The sequence below is a fragment of the Hibiscus syriacus genome, unplaced genomic scaffold (genome assembly GCF_006381635.1).
Source record: "Hibiscus syriacus cultivar Baekdansim isolate YM2019G1 unplaced genomic scaffold, ASM638163v2 tig00110548_pilon, whole genome shotgun sequence".
In the NCBI taxonomy this organism is placed as follows: domain Eukaryota; kingdom Viridiplantae; phylum Streptophyta; class Magnoliopsida; order Malvales; family Malvaceae; genus Hibiscus; species Hibiscus syriacus.
In genome coordinates, this window is record NW_024062775.1 from 6,015,381 (window position 1) to 6,031,779 (window position 16,399).

Consider the following 16,399-nt stretch of genomic DNA (forward strand, 5'->3'; position numbering starts at 1 on the left):
CTATCAATCTAATTGAATAACACATCTTTTCTCAATAGCTTCATCAGAGGGGAGATAGTCATCGAAAAGTTTTTTACGAACCTTCAATAATAACTAACAAGTCCCAAGAACTTTGAATCTCAGAATCACTCTTTGGAATTTATCATTCGACTATGGTTTATACTTTCCTAAAGTCTATTCTTATCTCCTCAACTAAAACCACGTGGCGAAGAAATGTAATTTTAGACAACCATAACTCACATTTTTTCAACTTAACATACAATTCTTTCTCTCGAAGAGTTGGAAGAATTATGCAAAAATATGCATCATATTCTTCTTTTGTCTTAAAATAGACCATATTATCATCGATGACCACTACCATCAATTAGTCCTAGTATAACTAAAATACTCATTTTATCAAAACCATAAATGCCACAGGAACATTTGTTAAACCAAACGGCTTTACCATAAGTTTGTATCATTCATATTGAGTCCTGAAAGCTTTATTAGGATGATCTTCTTCCAAAATCTTTAGCTAATAATATCCAGATCGGAGATTAAATCTTAGAAAACATCAATGCACCTTTTAATTTATAGTGATTTTTCAAATTTAACTTATAAAAGTTGTTTTGAGCAGAATTTGTTGCCCTGTTTTCTGACCTATCATCGATTAAAAATTAATATTTTTTGTATACTCATTGAAATCAATATTTGTTTGTTTTAGACAAAACTAGTCTCATATACAAATCTAACAGTACAAAAATCATCCTCTAATCATTTATGTATAATTTATGGTGTTTTTCTAAACTTACTATTTCGATCAAAAATCTAGGCAGATTTCACCAATTTGCATTTTCAGTTTGTTTACTAATTTTATTAGCTTACCAAATGCACATATATACATAAATGACAAAGTCACACAACATTTAAAGTCACTTCTTACCATAGCAACTCCGTCACTTGCTCATCGTAAGTCAATGTTTGCTCGATAACATAAATACAAATTAAATTTGTACTCATTTGATGTCCTTAGCTTGTAAACCTTACTAGCACCTCATATTACGTCCTTAAGTGTCTCTTAGCTTTAACATTGCTTGATCTTGATTTCAATCGTAATCTAAATGAACATCATTTAAAAAACATATACATTTCAAATCATATGTTAGAATCTTACTAACATAGGCACACAATAGAAAATAAATTCCTAAAAACCTTTCGATGCTCATTTTATACGAATTTCGTATCACATCATCAATGTTGACCTTAATACTTCAAATTGACCAATAAATCCCTTTTTATCCAAATTCACCCAAACTTCACCTGACATTCTTCAACTTTCCATTTTAACTACCATTTATGAATTCTTTTAGAATTCATATCAACTTTCCATTTTATTTCAAATAGTCTTTTGCCTTTTAGCTTCAATTCAAGTTTCAAACAACTTAATTAAATTTCCAGCATCTAATTTTCAGCCCAATACCTCAACAACTCCACTATTGCCACTTAAGTCACTAACTTTCTCAATATTTGCCATTTAGTACTCAAACTTTGCCAACTTTCCAAAATAGTCAAATTTCACATTATAACATCAAATTCAATATTCTAACTTTCAATTCCAGCATAGTACATAATATTTCTAGCATTTTCACATAAACCCCATAATTTTTCATAATTGTCAAATAGGTCCCCCAACTTTCATAAAATTAAAAAATGGCTCAATTAACTTTCTAAAGCTTGTAGAACCTTTCAAACATCATTTCTAAGCCTAAGGAAATTTTGCCCCAATTAATTCCTTAGGGCCGAGTGTCATAGTGGTTAGGGTTCTTGATTTTCACTTGATTCAAGCATGGATTCCACCTCTAAACAACATTCCAAGGCTTCCACAATCAAAGCCCTAACATAATTTAATCAAATCACAATTTTCTCAAAACCCTAGGTCATTTCCAAATGGGATTTCACCCAATTTCAAGTAGTTTTAATCATCATACAAGCTTTAGAATTAATCCCCAACATAAAAAACATAAAAATATTTCATCAAATCCTCAAAATCAACAAATCCTACATAAACCCTAATTTCCAAACTCAACATATAAGCATGATATCCATGTAATATTTATACCAAATGATAGAGAATTTCAAGGGGATTACTTCTATATCTAATAGCTTAATCCAATAATCAATCGAATAAGATTAAAAATGAACTTGAAAATTCTTACCTTAATAGCCATGGTGTTTCACGCTTGGGGCTGGAAGAAGCTGAAATTTTCTGATTTTTTCTTCAATTAAATCATAATACACTTGGCTTAATCTAATATAGATGAATTTAAAATTCTATTAATGTGAAATTATCATTTTACCCTTAATAAAATATGATAATTTCAACTTTCCATTGGAATATATTCCATTTTAATATTCCAAAATCAAAGATGAAAAAAAAATTCACTTTCCACCTTTGCCCTTGCAAATTTTTAAAAACTAATATTTAGTCACTAAATTTTCCAATTTCAACTAAATATGTAAAATCAACTTCAATTCCATCGATCCACATTAAATTTCACTGTTCTAAAATTTTAAAATAATATTTCCAACATTTATATATCATCCTTCAAATTTTCGTAAAATTCCAGTTCGATCCGATTACCCGATTTTCTTTTGGACTTTACTACTTTGTAGCTTTTAACACAAATTTCATATCAAAATTCTGATTCCCACGAAAACGTCATTCTTGAGGTTGAACTATTCATTTACGGGGGTCAAAATACCTAACTTTTAAAAATTACCTTTTTGGTCACTGCCCTTTTCAAACTTTCTACATTGACCAATAAACTTTCAAAATTTATATTTTGGCCACTAACCAAAATTTGGGTATTATACCCACAATCTGGACCTCAAACCCCAAACCACAATTCCAAAATCATAAAACCTAATCCTTAAATTTCAAATCATAAATGTTGCATTTTAATATTTTTTACATTCTTAACATTTTTTTCTCTTTCATTTAATCTTTTATTTAAAAATTGAGAAAATCTGATGAGCGATAATCTAATTTAAACTTAAAAATGATAGAAATAAACGCAATCGAAAATATGATAAAAGATATATCTTTTAAGTATATTAAGAAAATGTAACATTTTAGATTACATTTAACCTAAAATGTTATATTTTATTATATTTTCGATGTTATATTTTTAGCATATTTTCAATTGATTTATTTTTATTAATTTTTAACCTTAAATTAGATTATAGTACCTTGGAACTACCTTTGAAAATTTGAAAGATGTAAGCGAAGAGTGACTAAAACATTTTTTTCTAAAATAAGTAATAAAGATAAATTATTTTCTTTATGGATAAAATAAAATTGTCAAGGATTGACCGGTCTTAAAGCTTAATTAAGAACTCAAAAGAAGATTTGAATGGGACATGCATTGACTAAATGTTTCGCTTTCCTTTTATTATCATCTTTTACCACGCTTTGTAATGGGAAATTTACCATTTAAAATCTTTATATTATACCATGAAATGCATTTTAATTTTTATACTTTAAAAATAAAACAAAAGGTTTTCATTAGAAAAAATAGATTTTTATAATATTTTCTAGTATAAGATAGTTTTTTTTAAATAATACGTTTTGCAGATTATGCGTATTATAAATGTTAAAAAACATTATCATCATATGCTACGTTATAATCACTTCGTTCTTTTAAAAAAAAGTTATCTCCTAATTAGTTGTTTCTTTCATCACTTACAAAATATCATTTTACTAGTTTTTAATGTAAAGGGTAAACTACATCAGATATCACCAAACTTTAGATGTTAAATCGTTTATACTATTGAATTTTGATTTTCGTTTCAATTATATCATTGGTCTGTTAAATCGTTAACAACTGGATCAAAACGTCCTCGTTTTGGTGAGGTGTCTACATTGATAGTTGTTAGCCACGCAGTCGTTAGCTACGTCATCGTATCGTTAACGATTCAGTGGTATAATTGAAACGAAAATCAAAGTTGAGTGCTATAATTAGATAAATTGAAAGTTAAGTGGTATAGATGATACAACACCTAAAGTCTGATGGTATATGATGTAGTTTATCCTAAGGAAAAATATATGGACCAAAATACACTCCATGCTATAATAGAGAGACTTGCAGAGTATTTTCACCATTTCTAACCCCTTCTTCCTAAATCATCCATCGTGTGCACACAAATTATTTATATACATACTGTATTTTTATCTTCTTCTCTAGATTACAAGCTTAACAAAATTTGAAAACGAAAACTAATTTGTATTAGTAATCAACACAAATGAATACGAAAGAATGAGTGGAAATCAGAAATCAGTGAAAGACAAAGATCGTTAATTCTGAGAGGAAGACGAAGGAGGAGGAGGCGGTGAAGAAGAAGACTCGAATTGGTAGTGTTTATCCACAGCAACAGAGACATCCCATGTGCAACTCAGACCTTTGGGGATAACAACAAGATCTCCGGCACCGAACTCTACAAACTCCGGCGAGCCTTTGGGGTAAACCCTCACTTTCCCTCTCAGCAAATAACAAGTTTCCTCTGCATCAAACTTCAGCTGGTACTTCCCCGGTGAGCAGCCCCATCTGTGAAATCATACATACATAAATTACCAACAAAAATAGAAAGCAAAAAGGAGGCCATTTTGAGAGCTTACTTGTAACCCCCTAGACCCGGCCTATGCGTTTCGACTAAGTCTAGTGGATCACATTATAATTATTAAAGACATTTTTCGCAACCGTTATTCCATCAATATAAAATCACATTATAAAAACATGAAATTATAAACAATTTATACTATCAAAAACCAACTCGTAAATATAGTACAAATAAATAATAATTTAATTTAAAACATGTCTTCAAATTCAAAATCACAATAAACCGAGCAGTAGTAGCAAAAGTGTTATCATTATAAAATCCGATATTTTAAAATAAGGTCCATGTCACCAAAATAAAGTAAACTTGCCAGATAAAAACATTACAATCTGATTTACTTCAAGAGATATGTTGATCCTCCAAGTGCTCGAACCAAGGTATCTACCCAACAGTATCTGAAAGGGGAAAACATTTTCAAAAGGTGAGCTAGGCTCAGTGTGTCCCAACATTTCCATAAAATCACAATAGGTACAAATCATAGTCCAGAAATCTCACAAATTCGTAACAGAGTTTAACTTTTTGAAAATCATAGTTTAAACCCTTTTCTGGTACACCATCAGTAGTTCCCAAAATTATTTTCCATATAGCTTACTTTATGCACATAGCAAAAAGAAAGCCGACTTAAGGATAGGCTCTGAAGCTTGTATCCTTAAGCCCAAGTCAATAAGTCCATATAGCTTACCCTAAGCACACAGCAAAGGAAAGCCGACCTAATGAAACATCTTGGGGCCCTCAAGAGTCACATTAGGCCCAATTAGCTTGATCAGAGCTATTCCATCGTATTTCAATTCCAAAATTCAATTGCACCGTGACATAAATTCCATAAATCCAAAAACATGGTAATCATATACCATTTCAAAACAAAATTAGATAGCAGCCATATTCCATAAATTGTCACATTAAATTGGTGCATCCATAAAACAATATCCAATGAATTCGGTGTACCACATATTAAAACCAATAAAACAGTTCAATAATAAGTAGGGAACACACCTCGACAATAGATTCAAATAACAAATCTACTGATTGCTGGTTTCACCACGCTCTGCTACAGTTTTCGAACGGGTAAATACTGGCACACGTGGTTTAACTGATCTAGAAGAGCTGGTCGAGCTGTCGAACGATCCGGAGAGTCTCTTGTACCTTCAAACAATAATATTTATCAGTCTCAAATCCTATTTAATTGTTCAAAGCTAAACTTCTTAAGTATATACGCATTTTTCGGGTTTGACTATCAATTTGAGGTATTTCGAGTCTGAATTTGGCCAAACGGATTACGGAATCGGAATCAGGACGTCGAAAAACATAAAGTATGACTTTTTGAAAATTCAAATTCTTGGTCAAAGTCAAAGTCAACCACTTTGACCGTAGATTTGGAGACCTTCGGATTCGAATTTGACAAAACAGACCACGGAAACGGATTCGGCACGTCGAAAACTATCAGGATAGGTATACTCGGAAAAGATTAACGGTCGTTTAATGCTCGGTCAAAGCCATTTTAAGTTTTGGTCAAAGAAAGTCAACGGTCAACGGTCAACGGTCAACGGTCAACGGTCGGGTCGGGTCGGGTCAACGGTCGGGTCGGGTCGGGTCAACGGTCGGGTCGGGTCAGACCGGTCAAACCGAGTCAGACCGGTCAAACCGAGTCAGACCGGTCAAACCGGTTCGAACCGGTTGAAACCGGTCAAACCGGTCAGAACCGGTTGAAAACCGGTTAAACCGGTTTCCAGCAGCCACTCGCCCTGCGGCGGCGCGTGTGGCGCGTGAGGCGTCCTCCGGGGCCCTAAAAATCCCGGAAAAATTTCTAAAAATTATTTTGAGCGATTTCAAGATACTTACAACGATCGGTTCAAATTTTTGAACGGCGGAGAGCTCGATTTCAAATCGGCCGAATCTTTGACTGCACCACCTCCTCACGCGCCGCCGTCTACGGCGGACAAGGTTGACACCGGTGAACTCGGAACGGCACAAGGAACACGATGGTGCGGGAGGTGTCGTAAACGGAGCAACGATCAGCGGTGAATTTAAGATTTCCTCGGCGATAGAGCTAACAAAACCGTCGCTACTTTGACTGGAAATTCCCGACGTTTGGCCGCGTTTCGCTTCAATTAATTTGAAGGGTTTGTTCCGCTCGATGATGAACACAACGGTGGGTTTTAAACGATGATCGGAATTTGGACGGCGTCGAATCGGAGTTGGAAACTGCGTATGGGAAAGGAAAATTGGAAGCCTTTTGGTTCTGAAAATCAGAACCATATGCACGCTTATAATCAAAGCTGCCGACAGTTTTAGGGTAAATTCAAGGCTTGGTCCTTGGATTTTCTTCACTTCTAAAATGGCCTATAAACTCTCATAATTTGATTTAGTCACCAACAATTTACCAATTTTCACAATTAACCTCTAAAATTTCAATTAAATATTTTGAAAATCGGTTGTTACAATTCTCCCCCTCTACAAGAAATTTCGTCCTCGAAATTTACCTTATGAGAATAGTTGAGGAAACTGAGCCTCCATTGACTCCAATGTCTCCCAAGTAGCTTCTGAGGGGCCTCGATTTCTCCACTGAACTTTGACCATTGGAATTCGTCTATTCCGAAGAACTCGTTCATCTCTCTCCAAGATCTGAATGGGCTCCTCTTCATATGACAAATCAGGTCTCAGCTCTACTTCTTCAACTTGAATAATGTGACCTGGATCTGGACGGTATCTCCTCAACATTGATACATGAAAGACATCATGAATACGACTTAGCTCAGAAGGCAACTCAAGCTGATATGCAACAGGTCCTACCCTCTTCAAGATACGAAATGGTCCAATAAATCTTGGACTTAATTTACCCTTACGCCCGAATCTCAATACTTTCTTCCAGGGTGAAACCTTAAAAAGACCTGATCTCCAGCCTCAAACTGTATATCTTTCCTTCTTTGATCTGCATAAGACTTCTGCCTATCAAATGCCTCTTTCAGACGGTCACGAATCAATCTGACTGTGTCCTCCGTCTCTCGCACTAACTCAGGTCCCAACGTCTTCCTATCACGCAACTCAGTCCAACAGATCGGAGTGCGACATTTACGCCCATAGAGTGCTTCATAGGGTGCCATACGAATACTGGTCTGATAACTGTTATTGTAAGCAAATTCAGCCAACGGCAAAAAGTTCTCCCAACTACCATGAAAACGATTACGCAACCCCGCAACATATCCTCCAGAATCTGAATTACTCTCTCAGATTGACCATCAGTTTGTGGATGAAAGGATGTACTATAATCCAATCTTGTTCCCAAAGCCGTATGTAACGCCTTCCAAAATCTCGAAGTAAATCTCGGATCTCGATCAGAAATAATAGACAATGGAACACCATGCAATCTGACAATCTCTGAAATATACAATATTGCCAGCTTATCCAAAGTATAATTTACTCGCACAGGAATGAAGTGAGCTGACTTTGTAAGTCTGTCAACAATCACCCAAATTGAATCTTTTTTCAAAGGAGTCATAGGCAAGCCAGTAACAAAATCCATAGTAATACGCTCCCATTTCCATTCAGGAATCTTGATAGGTTGTAACAAACCTGATGGATGTTGATGTTCTGCCTTAACTTGTTGACAAGTCAAACACCTAGCCACAAAGTCAGATATGTCTTTCTTCATACCAGTCCAATAATACCTCTCTCTCAAATTCCGGTACATCTTATCTCCTCCGGGGTGCATAGCATATGACTACTATGAGCCTCAGTAAGGATAGTCTGCCTCAATTCAGCGTCATCAGGCACAATATCTACCTTTAAAGCATAAAACTTCATCCTGATCAATTGCGTAATCTGTGTTTGTCCCCTGCTCTACTTGCTCAAGATGGAAAGCAAGGAGCTATCAAGGGGCTGCTTAGCTTTGATCTCATCAACCAAGGTCGGCTTAACTTGCAATTCTGCTAACAAAGTGCCATCGTCATATAAATTCATCTTGGCCATTAAAGACCTCAACTCCGATACCGTCTTTCGACTCAAGCATCTGCTACAATGTTAGCTTTACCAGGTGGTAATCAATCACGCAATCATAATCCTTTAGAAGCTCTAACCAGCGACGCTGTCTCAAATTAAGTTCCTTCTGGGTCAGAAGATACTTTAAGCTCTTATGATCTGTGAAAATGTAACACTTCTCTCCATAAGATAGTGTCTCCAAATCTTCAAGGCAAAAATTACTGCTGCCAGCTCTAAATCGTGAGTAGGATAATTACACTCATGCGGTCGCAGCTGACGGGATGCATAAGCCACCACCTTACTTTCCTGCATTAAAACACAACCAAGTCCTGAATGTGAAGCATCACTATACACTGTAAAATCCTTCCCGGACTGTGGTTGAATCAACACCGGTGCTTGAGTCAAAACCGCCTTTAATTTCTCAAGCTCTCTTGTTGTGCCTCGCCCCAGTCAAACGACACATTCTTCCTTAACAACTTTGTCAAAGGAGAAGCAATGATCGAAAAGCCCTCAACAAAACGTCGATAATAACCAGCCAAGCCCAAGAAACTGCGGATTTCAGATACGTTCTTAGGTCGTTTCCAATTCATAATAGCCTCTATCTTGCTGGATCAACCTGAACACCTCGCGCAGAAATAATATGCCCCAAAAATGACACTTCTTGAAGCCAAAACTCACACTTGCTTAGTTTGGCATATAGACGATGCTCTCTCAAAGTCCGCAGAACGATCTTCAAATGCTCGTCATGCTCTGCCTCAGTACGAGAATAGATTAGAATATCGTCAATGAAGACCACCACAAATTGATCCAAATATGGTCGGAACACCCGATTCATCAATCCATAAAAGCTGCAGGAGCGTTCGTCAAACCAAAAGGCATCACTAAAAATTCATAATGACCATATCTAGTGCGAATGGCCGTTTTTGCAACATCAGATCCTTTAACTTTCAATTGATAATACCCGAACGAAGATCAATTTTAGAGAATACAGTAGCTCCTCGCAATTGATCAAATAAGTCATCAATCCTGGGTAATGGGTATTTATTCTTGACCGTCATCTTGTTCAATTTCCGATAGTCAATACATAATCTTAGCGACCATCCTTCTTTTTCACGAATAGAACTGGAGCTCCCCATGGTGAAGTACTATGTCGGATAAATCCTCGATCGAATAATTCTTGCAATTGGACTTTCAACTCCTTAAGTTCCTTTGGAGCCATACGATAAGGTGCCATAGAAATAGGTGAAGATCCTGGATAAGTCTCAATCTCGAACTCTACCTCTCTATCAGGAGGTACCCAGGCAAACTCCTCCGGAAAAACATCAGGAACTCGCTAACTGTACGATCTCCTCGATCGTGGACAATGCACCTTTGGTGTTCAAAATACAAGCAATGAAGGTCTCATATCCCTTTCGGATCATACGATCAATTTCCATCGCTGAAACTATATTGGAGAGATAGCCACGCCGTTCCCCAATTAACACAACAGTCGACCATCTGAAGTCTTCAGAGTAGCCCGCTTGTATTCGCAATCCAGCTTTACCTTGTGTTTATTCAACCAATCCATTCCAAGAATAGATCAAACTCCTCTAGAGGAAGCTCCATAAGATCAGCGAGAAAAAATTTCTCCCTGAACCTCGAGAGGGCAACACAGAAATACTTTATTCACTAATACTGCTTGTCCTACTGGACTCGTAACTGTAACAGTATTTCAGTGTTTCTATCGGAATCTGAAGGTTTCGAGATACTGAGCTCGATACATAGATGAGTGGAGCCATTGTCCAGTAATGCAAAGTATGGATAGAATAAATAGTAATTGTACCTGCAATAACCTCAGGCTCATCTCTGTCATCACGACGTCTAGTTGCATAAACCAAAGCTGGCTGTCTAGCCTCAGAAGCTGTTGGCCCTCTATTTTGCTGAGGTCGGGCTCTACTGTCTGTCCTGGACGCTGATCCTCGAGTCTTCCTTGACTACGATCTTAATTGGGGTCTGTACTGTAGTCTGCGAACGCACAGGAGTTTGGGTAGTGGTCTGCTCAAACGAACTAACTGAGGACATCTCTCCGATAATGACCACTAGATCCACACTGATAGCAAAGACCCATCTTCTTACGACACTCTCCTGAGTGTTGTTTACCACAATACTCACAAAGGGGGCCCATTATAATACGACGAGGAACCTCCTCGACTGACAGCTAAAGGTGAGGATGCTGCAGGCCTGAACGTGTATTGCTTCTCTGAGGAGCTGAAGTACGAGTCCTCTTTCCGGACTGTGCTGATGACTCCATCGGGCCTGAAAATTTCTTAGATCGATCTTGATCAACACGCTCTCTACCAGAAGCTAAAAAACTCCACCTCTTCCGCATCTTGGCTCTGCCCACCAGCACATCAAATATCATCCTGATGGGGTTACAACTTGCCTACGCAGCTCGTATCTGAGTCCAAGGGCAAATTTACGACATCGATCTCTCTCCGTCGGTACCATATATCCATACTTCAGCAATTTCAGGAACTCGATCTCATATTCAGAAACAGTCATGTCTCCTGAGCCAGGTCTTGAAACTGTGTCGTCTCTGAGCTAAGTAGCGCTCTCCCAGAAAACGGCTCCGAAAGCGATCCTTAAAGAAATTCCAGTCAAACGATCGGTAGAACACTACTGGTCACTGACTCCCACCAAGTGTAGGCATTGCCATCTAACATCGCCACAGCACCCTGATATCTTAATTGAGTCCAAACCCAACTGATCCATGCGTCTCTCTGTATCCTGGAGCCAATCCTCAGCTTCAGTAGGAGCTCCACCTATCTGTCCCCCAAAAAGTTCTAACTCCCTTGGCAATCAAAGTTGCGAAATAGGAACCTCAGATACAACACCAGCAGCTCTGACTGCTCCTGTATCAACTGCAGAAATTGTCTACCAAAAGTCTCATCCAAAGCAAACTCCGGTAGATTCTGACTCAATATCTGTCGCTCCTATGATCGGTGTAGTATGCCAATACATCGGTAGGAGGCAGATTCGTTGGGGTCGTAGGAGCAGGATCACCTATCGGAGGTGGGGGATCTACTCGTATCTCATCGATCGGATGCAAATCTAGCCACTCGACCTCGTCCACGGCTATTTCGACGACCACGTCTAGCACTCATTTTGATGGATCTCAAGTTTACTACAGAAGATAAAACTTAGGGTTAGATAGCACTGAGTCTCAAACATAGTTAAAATCTTAATAACTTTGTGACATGGCCTTAGTAACTCGTTTGTAAAATATTTCAAAACCGTATTTTCAATGTGGACTCATACAGTCCGAGGGTTAAAAACCAAAAGCTCTGATGCCAATAAATGTAACCCCCTAGACCCGGCTATGCGTTTCGACTAAGTCTAGTGGATCACATTATAATATTAAAGACATTTTTCGCAACGTTATTCCATCAATAAAATCATTATAAAAACATGAAATTATAAACAATTTACTATCAAAAACCACTCGTAAATATAGTACAAATAATAATAATTTAATTTAAAACATGTCTTCAAATCAAAATCACAATAAACCGAGCAGTAGTAGCAAAAGTGTTATCATTATAAAATCCGATATTTTAAAATAGGTCCATGTCACCAAAATAAAGTAAACTTGCCAGATAAAACATTACAATCTGATTTACTTCAAGAGATATGTTGATCCTCCAAGTGCTCGAACCAAGGTTCTACCCAACAGTATCTGAAAGGGGAAACATTTTCAAAAGGTGAGCTAGGTCAGTGTGTCCCAACATTTCCATAAAATCACAATAGGTACAAATCATAGTCCAGAAATCTCACAAATTCGTAACAGAGTTTAACTTTTTGAAAATCATAGTTTAAACCCTTTTCTGGTACACCATCAGTAGTTCCCAAATTATTTTCCATATAGCTTACTTTATGCACATAGCAAAAAGAAAGCCGACTTAAGGATAGGCTCTGAAGCTTGTATCCTTAAGCCCAAGTCAATAAGTCCATATAGCTTACCCTAAGCACACAGCAAAGGAAAGCCGACCTAAGAAACATCTTGGGGCCCTCAAGAGTCACATTAGGCCCAATTAGCTTGATCAGAGCTATTCCATCGTATTTCAATTCCAAAATCAATTGCACCGTGACATAAATTCCATAAATCCAAAAACATGGTAATCATATACCATTTCAAACAAAATTAGATAGCAGCCATATTCCATAATTGTCACATTAAATTGGTGCATCCATAAAAATATCCAATGAATTCGGTGTACCACTATTAAAACCAATAAAACAGTTCAATAATAAGTAGGGAACACACCTCGACAATAGATTCAAATAACAAATCTACTGATTGCTGGTTTCACCACGCTCTGCTACAGTTTTCGAACGGGTAAATACTGGCACACGTGGTTTAACTGATCTCACCGTGACATAAATTCCATAAATCCAAAAACATGGTAAGTAGGGAACACACCTCGACAATAGATTCAAATAACAATCTACTGATTGCTGGTTTCACCACGCTCTGCTACAGTTTTCGAACGGTAAATACTGGCACACCGTGGTTTAACTGATCTAGAGAGCTGGGTCGAGCTGTCGAACGATCCGGAGAGTCTCTTGTACCTTCAAACAATAATATTTATCAGTCTCAAATCCTATTTAATTGTTCAAAGCTAAACTTCTTAAGTATATACGCATTTTTTTTTTCGGGTTTGACTATCAATTTGAGGTATTTCGAGTCTGAATTTGGCCAAACGGATTACGGAATCGGAATCAGGACGTCGAAAAACATAAAGTATGACTTTTTGAAAATTCAAATTCTTGGTCAAAGTCAAAGTCAACCACTTTGACCGTAGATTTGGAGACCTTCGGATTCGAATTTGACAAAACAGACCACGGAAACGGATTCGGCACGTCGAAAACTATCAGGATAGGTATACTCGGAAAAGATTAACGTCGTTTAATGCTCGGTCAAAGCCATTTTAAGTTTTGGTCAAGAAAGTCAACGGGTCACGGTCAACGGTCAACGGTCAACGGTCGGGTCGGGTCGGGTCAACGGTCGGGTCGGGTCGGGTCAACGGTCGGGTCGGGTCAGACCGGTCAAACCGAGTCAGACCGGTCAAACCGAGTCAGACCGGTCAAACCGGTTCGAACCGGTTGAAACCGGTCAAAACCGGTCAGAACCGGTTGAAAACCGGTTAAACCGGTTTCCAGCAGCCACTCCCCCCTGCGGCGGCGCGTGTGGCGTGAGGCGTCCTCCGGGGCCCTAAAAATCCCGGAAAAATTTCTAAAAATTATTTTGAGCGATTTCAAGATACTTACAACGATCGGTTCAAATTTTTGAACGGCGGAGAGTTCGATTTCAAATCGGCCGAATCTTTGACTGCACCACCTCCTCACGCGCCGCCGTCTACGGCGGACAAGGTTGACACCGGTGAACTCGGAACGGCACAAGGAACACGATGGTGCGGGAGGTGTCGTAAACGGAGCAACGATCAGCGGTGAATTTAAGATTTCCTCGGCGATAGAGCTAACAAAACCGTCGCTACTTTGACTGGAAATTCCCGACGTTTGGCCGCGTTTCGCTTCAATTAATTTGAAGGGTTTGTTCCTCGCTCGATGATGAACACAACGTGGGGAAAACGATGATCGGAATTTGGACGGCGTCGGAATCGGAGTTGGAAACTGCGTATGGGAAAGGAAAATTGGAAGCCTTTTGGTTCTGAAAATCAGAACTATATGCACGCTTATAATCAAAGCTGCCGACAGTTTTAGGGTAAATTCAAGGCTTGGTCCTTGGATTTTCTTCACTTCTAAAATGGCCTATAAACTCTCATAAATTTTGATTTAGTCACCAACAATTTACCAATTTTCACAATTAACCTCTAAAATTTCAATTAAATATTATTTTGAAAATCGGGTTGTTACATTACTTGGGCCAACACTTGATGTTAAGCTCTGAGAGTTTAGACTCTGGAGGATTTCTTTCCACGGCAATTCTCAGGTTATTTTCAGCCATGGGATTTTTTACCTTTTTACCGTGTGTTCTGGGTTTTCTGTTAAAAAAGAGAGGGAAAAGGGGATGAAGTTGAAGATGTGTTTGCAGATTTGGGGTTTGGTATGACCATGACCACGGGTATATATATACGTGAAACAGGTGAAGGGCAAGGCAGAGGGTTTTGGTTTAGGGTTGGCAGTGCAAGGGATGGTATTGGTATGCCTGCCTCATAACTAACATTTTGACTTTATTTGCCAATGTTTTGGCTATGTCATTTTCATAAGGAAATAATAAGTTAAACCGACCATCTTTGCTTCTCTTTGCCCCTTATCTCAATGTGGTTCCACTTTATTTTTTTTATTAATCTAGGTAAATATAAGGTAATTTCTGTTTAAAGATACAGTTAAAACTCTATAAATTAATAATGTCAGGACCGGAGAAATTTATTAATTTAGAGAGTTATTAATTTATAGATAAATTAATAATTATTAATTTAAAGAGTTTTTAAGTAATTATACTGTACATACCAAATAAAAAGGCAAATTAGTCTATGCCTCTTAGAATTATGTTGCAAAAGATGAGTTAAATTAATAATGAACTCCAAATAGACTTGAACTTTAAAGGAAAACAGACAACTATTGAATCATATTTCAATAGAGTGTAATATAATTTTTTCAGTTTCTATGAATTATTAATTTATGATTTTCTTGGGACCGAAATTTATAACGGGATCTCACGAAAAATTATTATCTTATTATTTTATCGAGTTTTTCAATTTTTTACATTGGCCCAAGTCGGAACCGGACAAATTTATTATTTTAGAGAGTTTATTAATTTACCGAGTATTAATTTAAAGAGTTTCTACTGTAACACTTAACCATTTAATATTAAACACTCACACATCTGACATTCCTGATGTTCGAACATGAGACCTCAAGGAATAGCAACAATTTAACATGATTAAATATGTTGTGAGTTCGTTATTTTGTGTATACAAAAAATCATTACTAGAAGATAAAATTAAATGTGTAACACGAGTCGATCCGGATTAATCATAAAAAAATCTCGAGAATCGAGAGATCAAGCATAAAATATTAAATAGGAAAATAAAAAACGGGAAGAAAAGGGTTTCATTTCTCACCGCCAAATTTAAAGGGGTAATTAATGCAAATTTCCCAACTTTTAATGAAGATCGAAAAAACAATGAAACTTATGTATATGACTTGTTAGAAGTTGATTGGCTGAACTAAATGAAGAATATTGGTTTTAATGGGGGAAAAGGAAAAGCAGTGGCAGGGGATTATTACCCTGGTCAAAGGGTTGATTGTGGTAAATGCCAATATGACACGTGGCATCAGACTATTTCATGAAAAAAAAATATCACTGTTTGACCAAAGGGTATCTGGTCTTGAAGATACCTACACATCTGTGTCAGCAATCTCCATTCTCCACTACGCTGCATGCTCCTCAGTCCCTGAGCTTTTTAAGAAGTTTTATTTTGGTCCATAATCATTATCGAAGCATAATATTAGCATAAGTGTTTGTTAAGTAAAGTATAACTAATGTTGAATGATTATTTAAAAATTATTGATATCGTACTTTTTTATAGTATTTCTAATTCGATTTTCATTTAAATTATATCGTAAGTGTTATATTTCAGCATATTCGACGTGAAGGGAATAAGATTGCTTTAGAGCTATCCGATATTCGAGCTATTTGATCCGTCTCTAGAGGTTTGTACTGAGCTGTAATTGTGGTTTATGTTCACTAGCTTCCCAAAAAAAGCAT

The 16,399-nt window shown here is 37.2% G+C and overlaps 1 protein-coding gene across 1 annotated transcript; it reads right to left on the reverse strand.

Annotated features, from left to right (window-relative positions):
* Window positions 1–4,318: 4,318 nt before the first annotated feature.
* LOC120131048 lies at window positions 4,319–14,678 on the reverse strand. Its single transcript, XM_039148154.1, has 2 exons — window positions 14,547–14,678; window positions 4,319–4,583 (listed from the first exon to the last, which is right to left on the reverse strand). The coding sequence occupies exons 1-2, from the start codon at window positions 14,630–14,632 to the stop codon at window positions 4,334–4,336; spliced, it is 336 nt and encodes a 111-aa protein (XP_039004085.1). The 5' UTR covers window positions 14,633–14,678; the 3' UTR covers window positions 4,319–4,333.
* Between the last annotated feature and the right edge of the window lie 1,721 nt (window positions 14,679–16,399).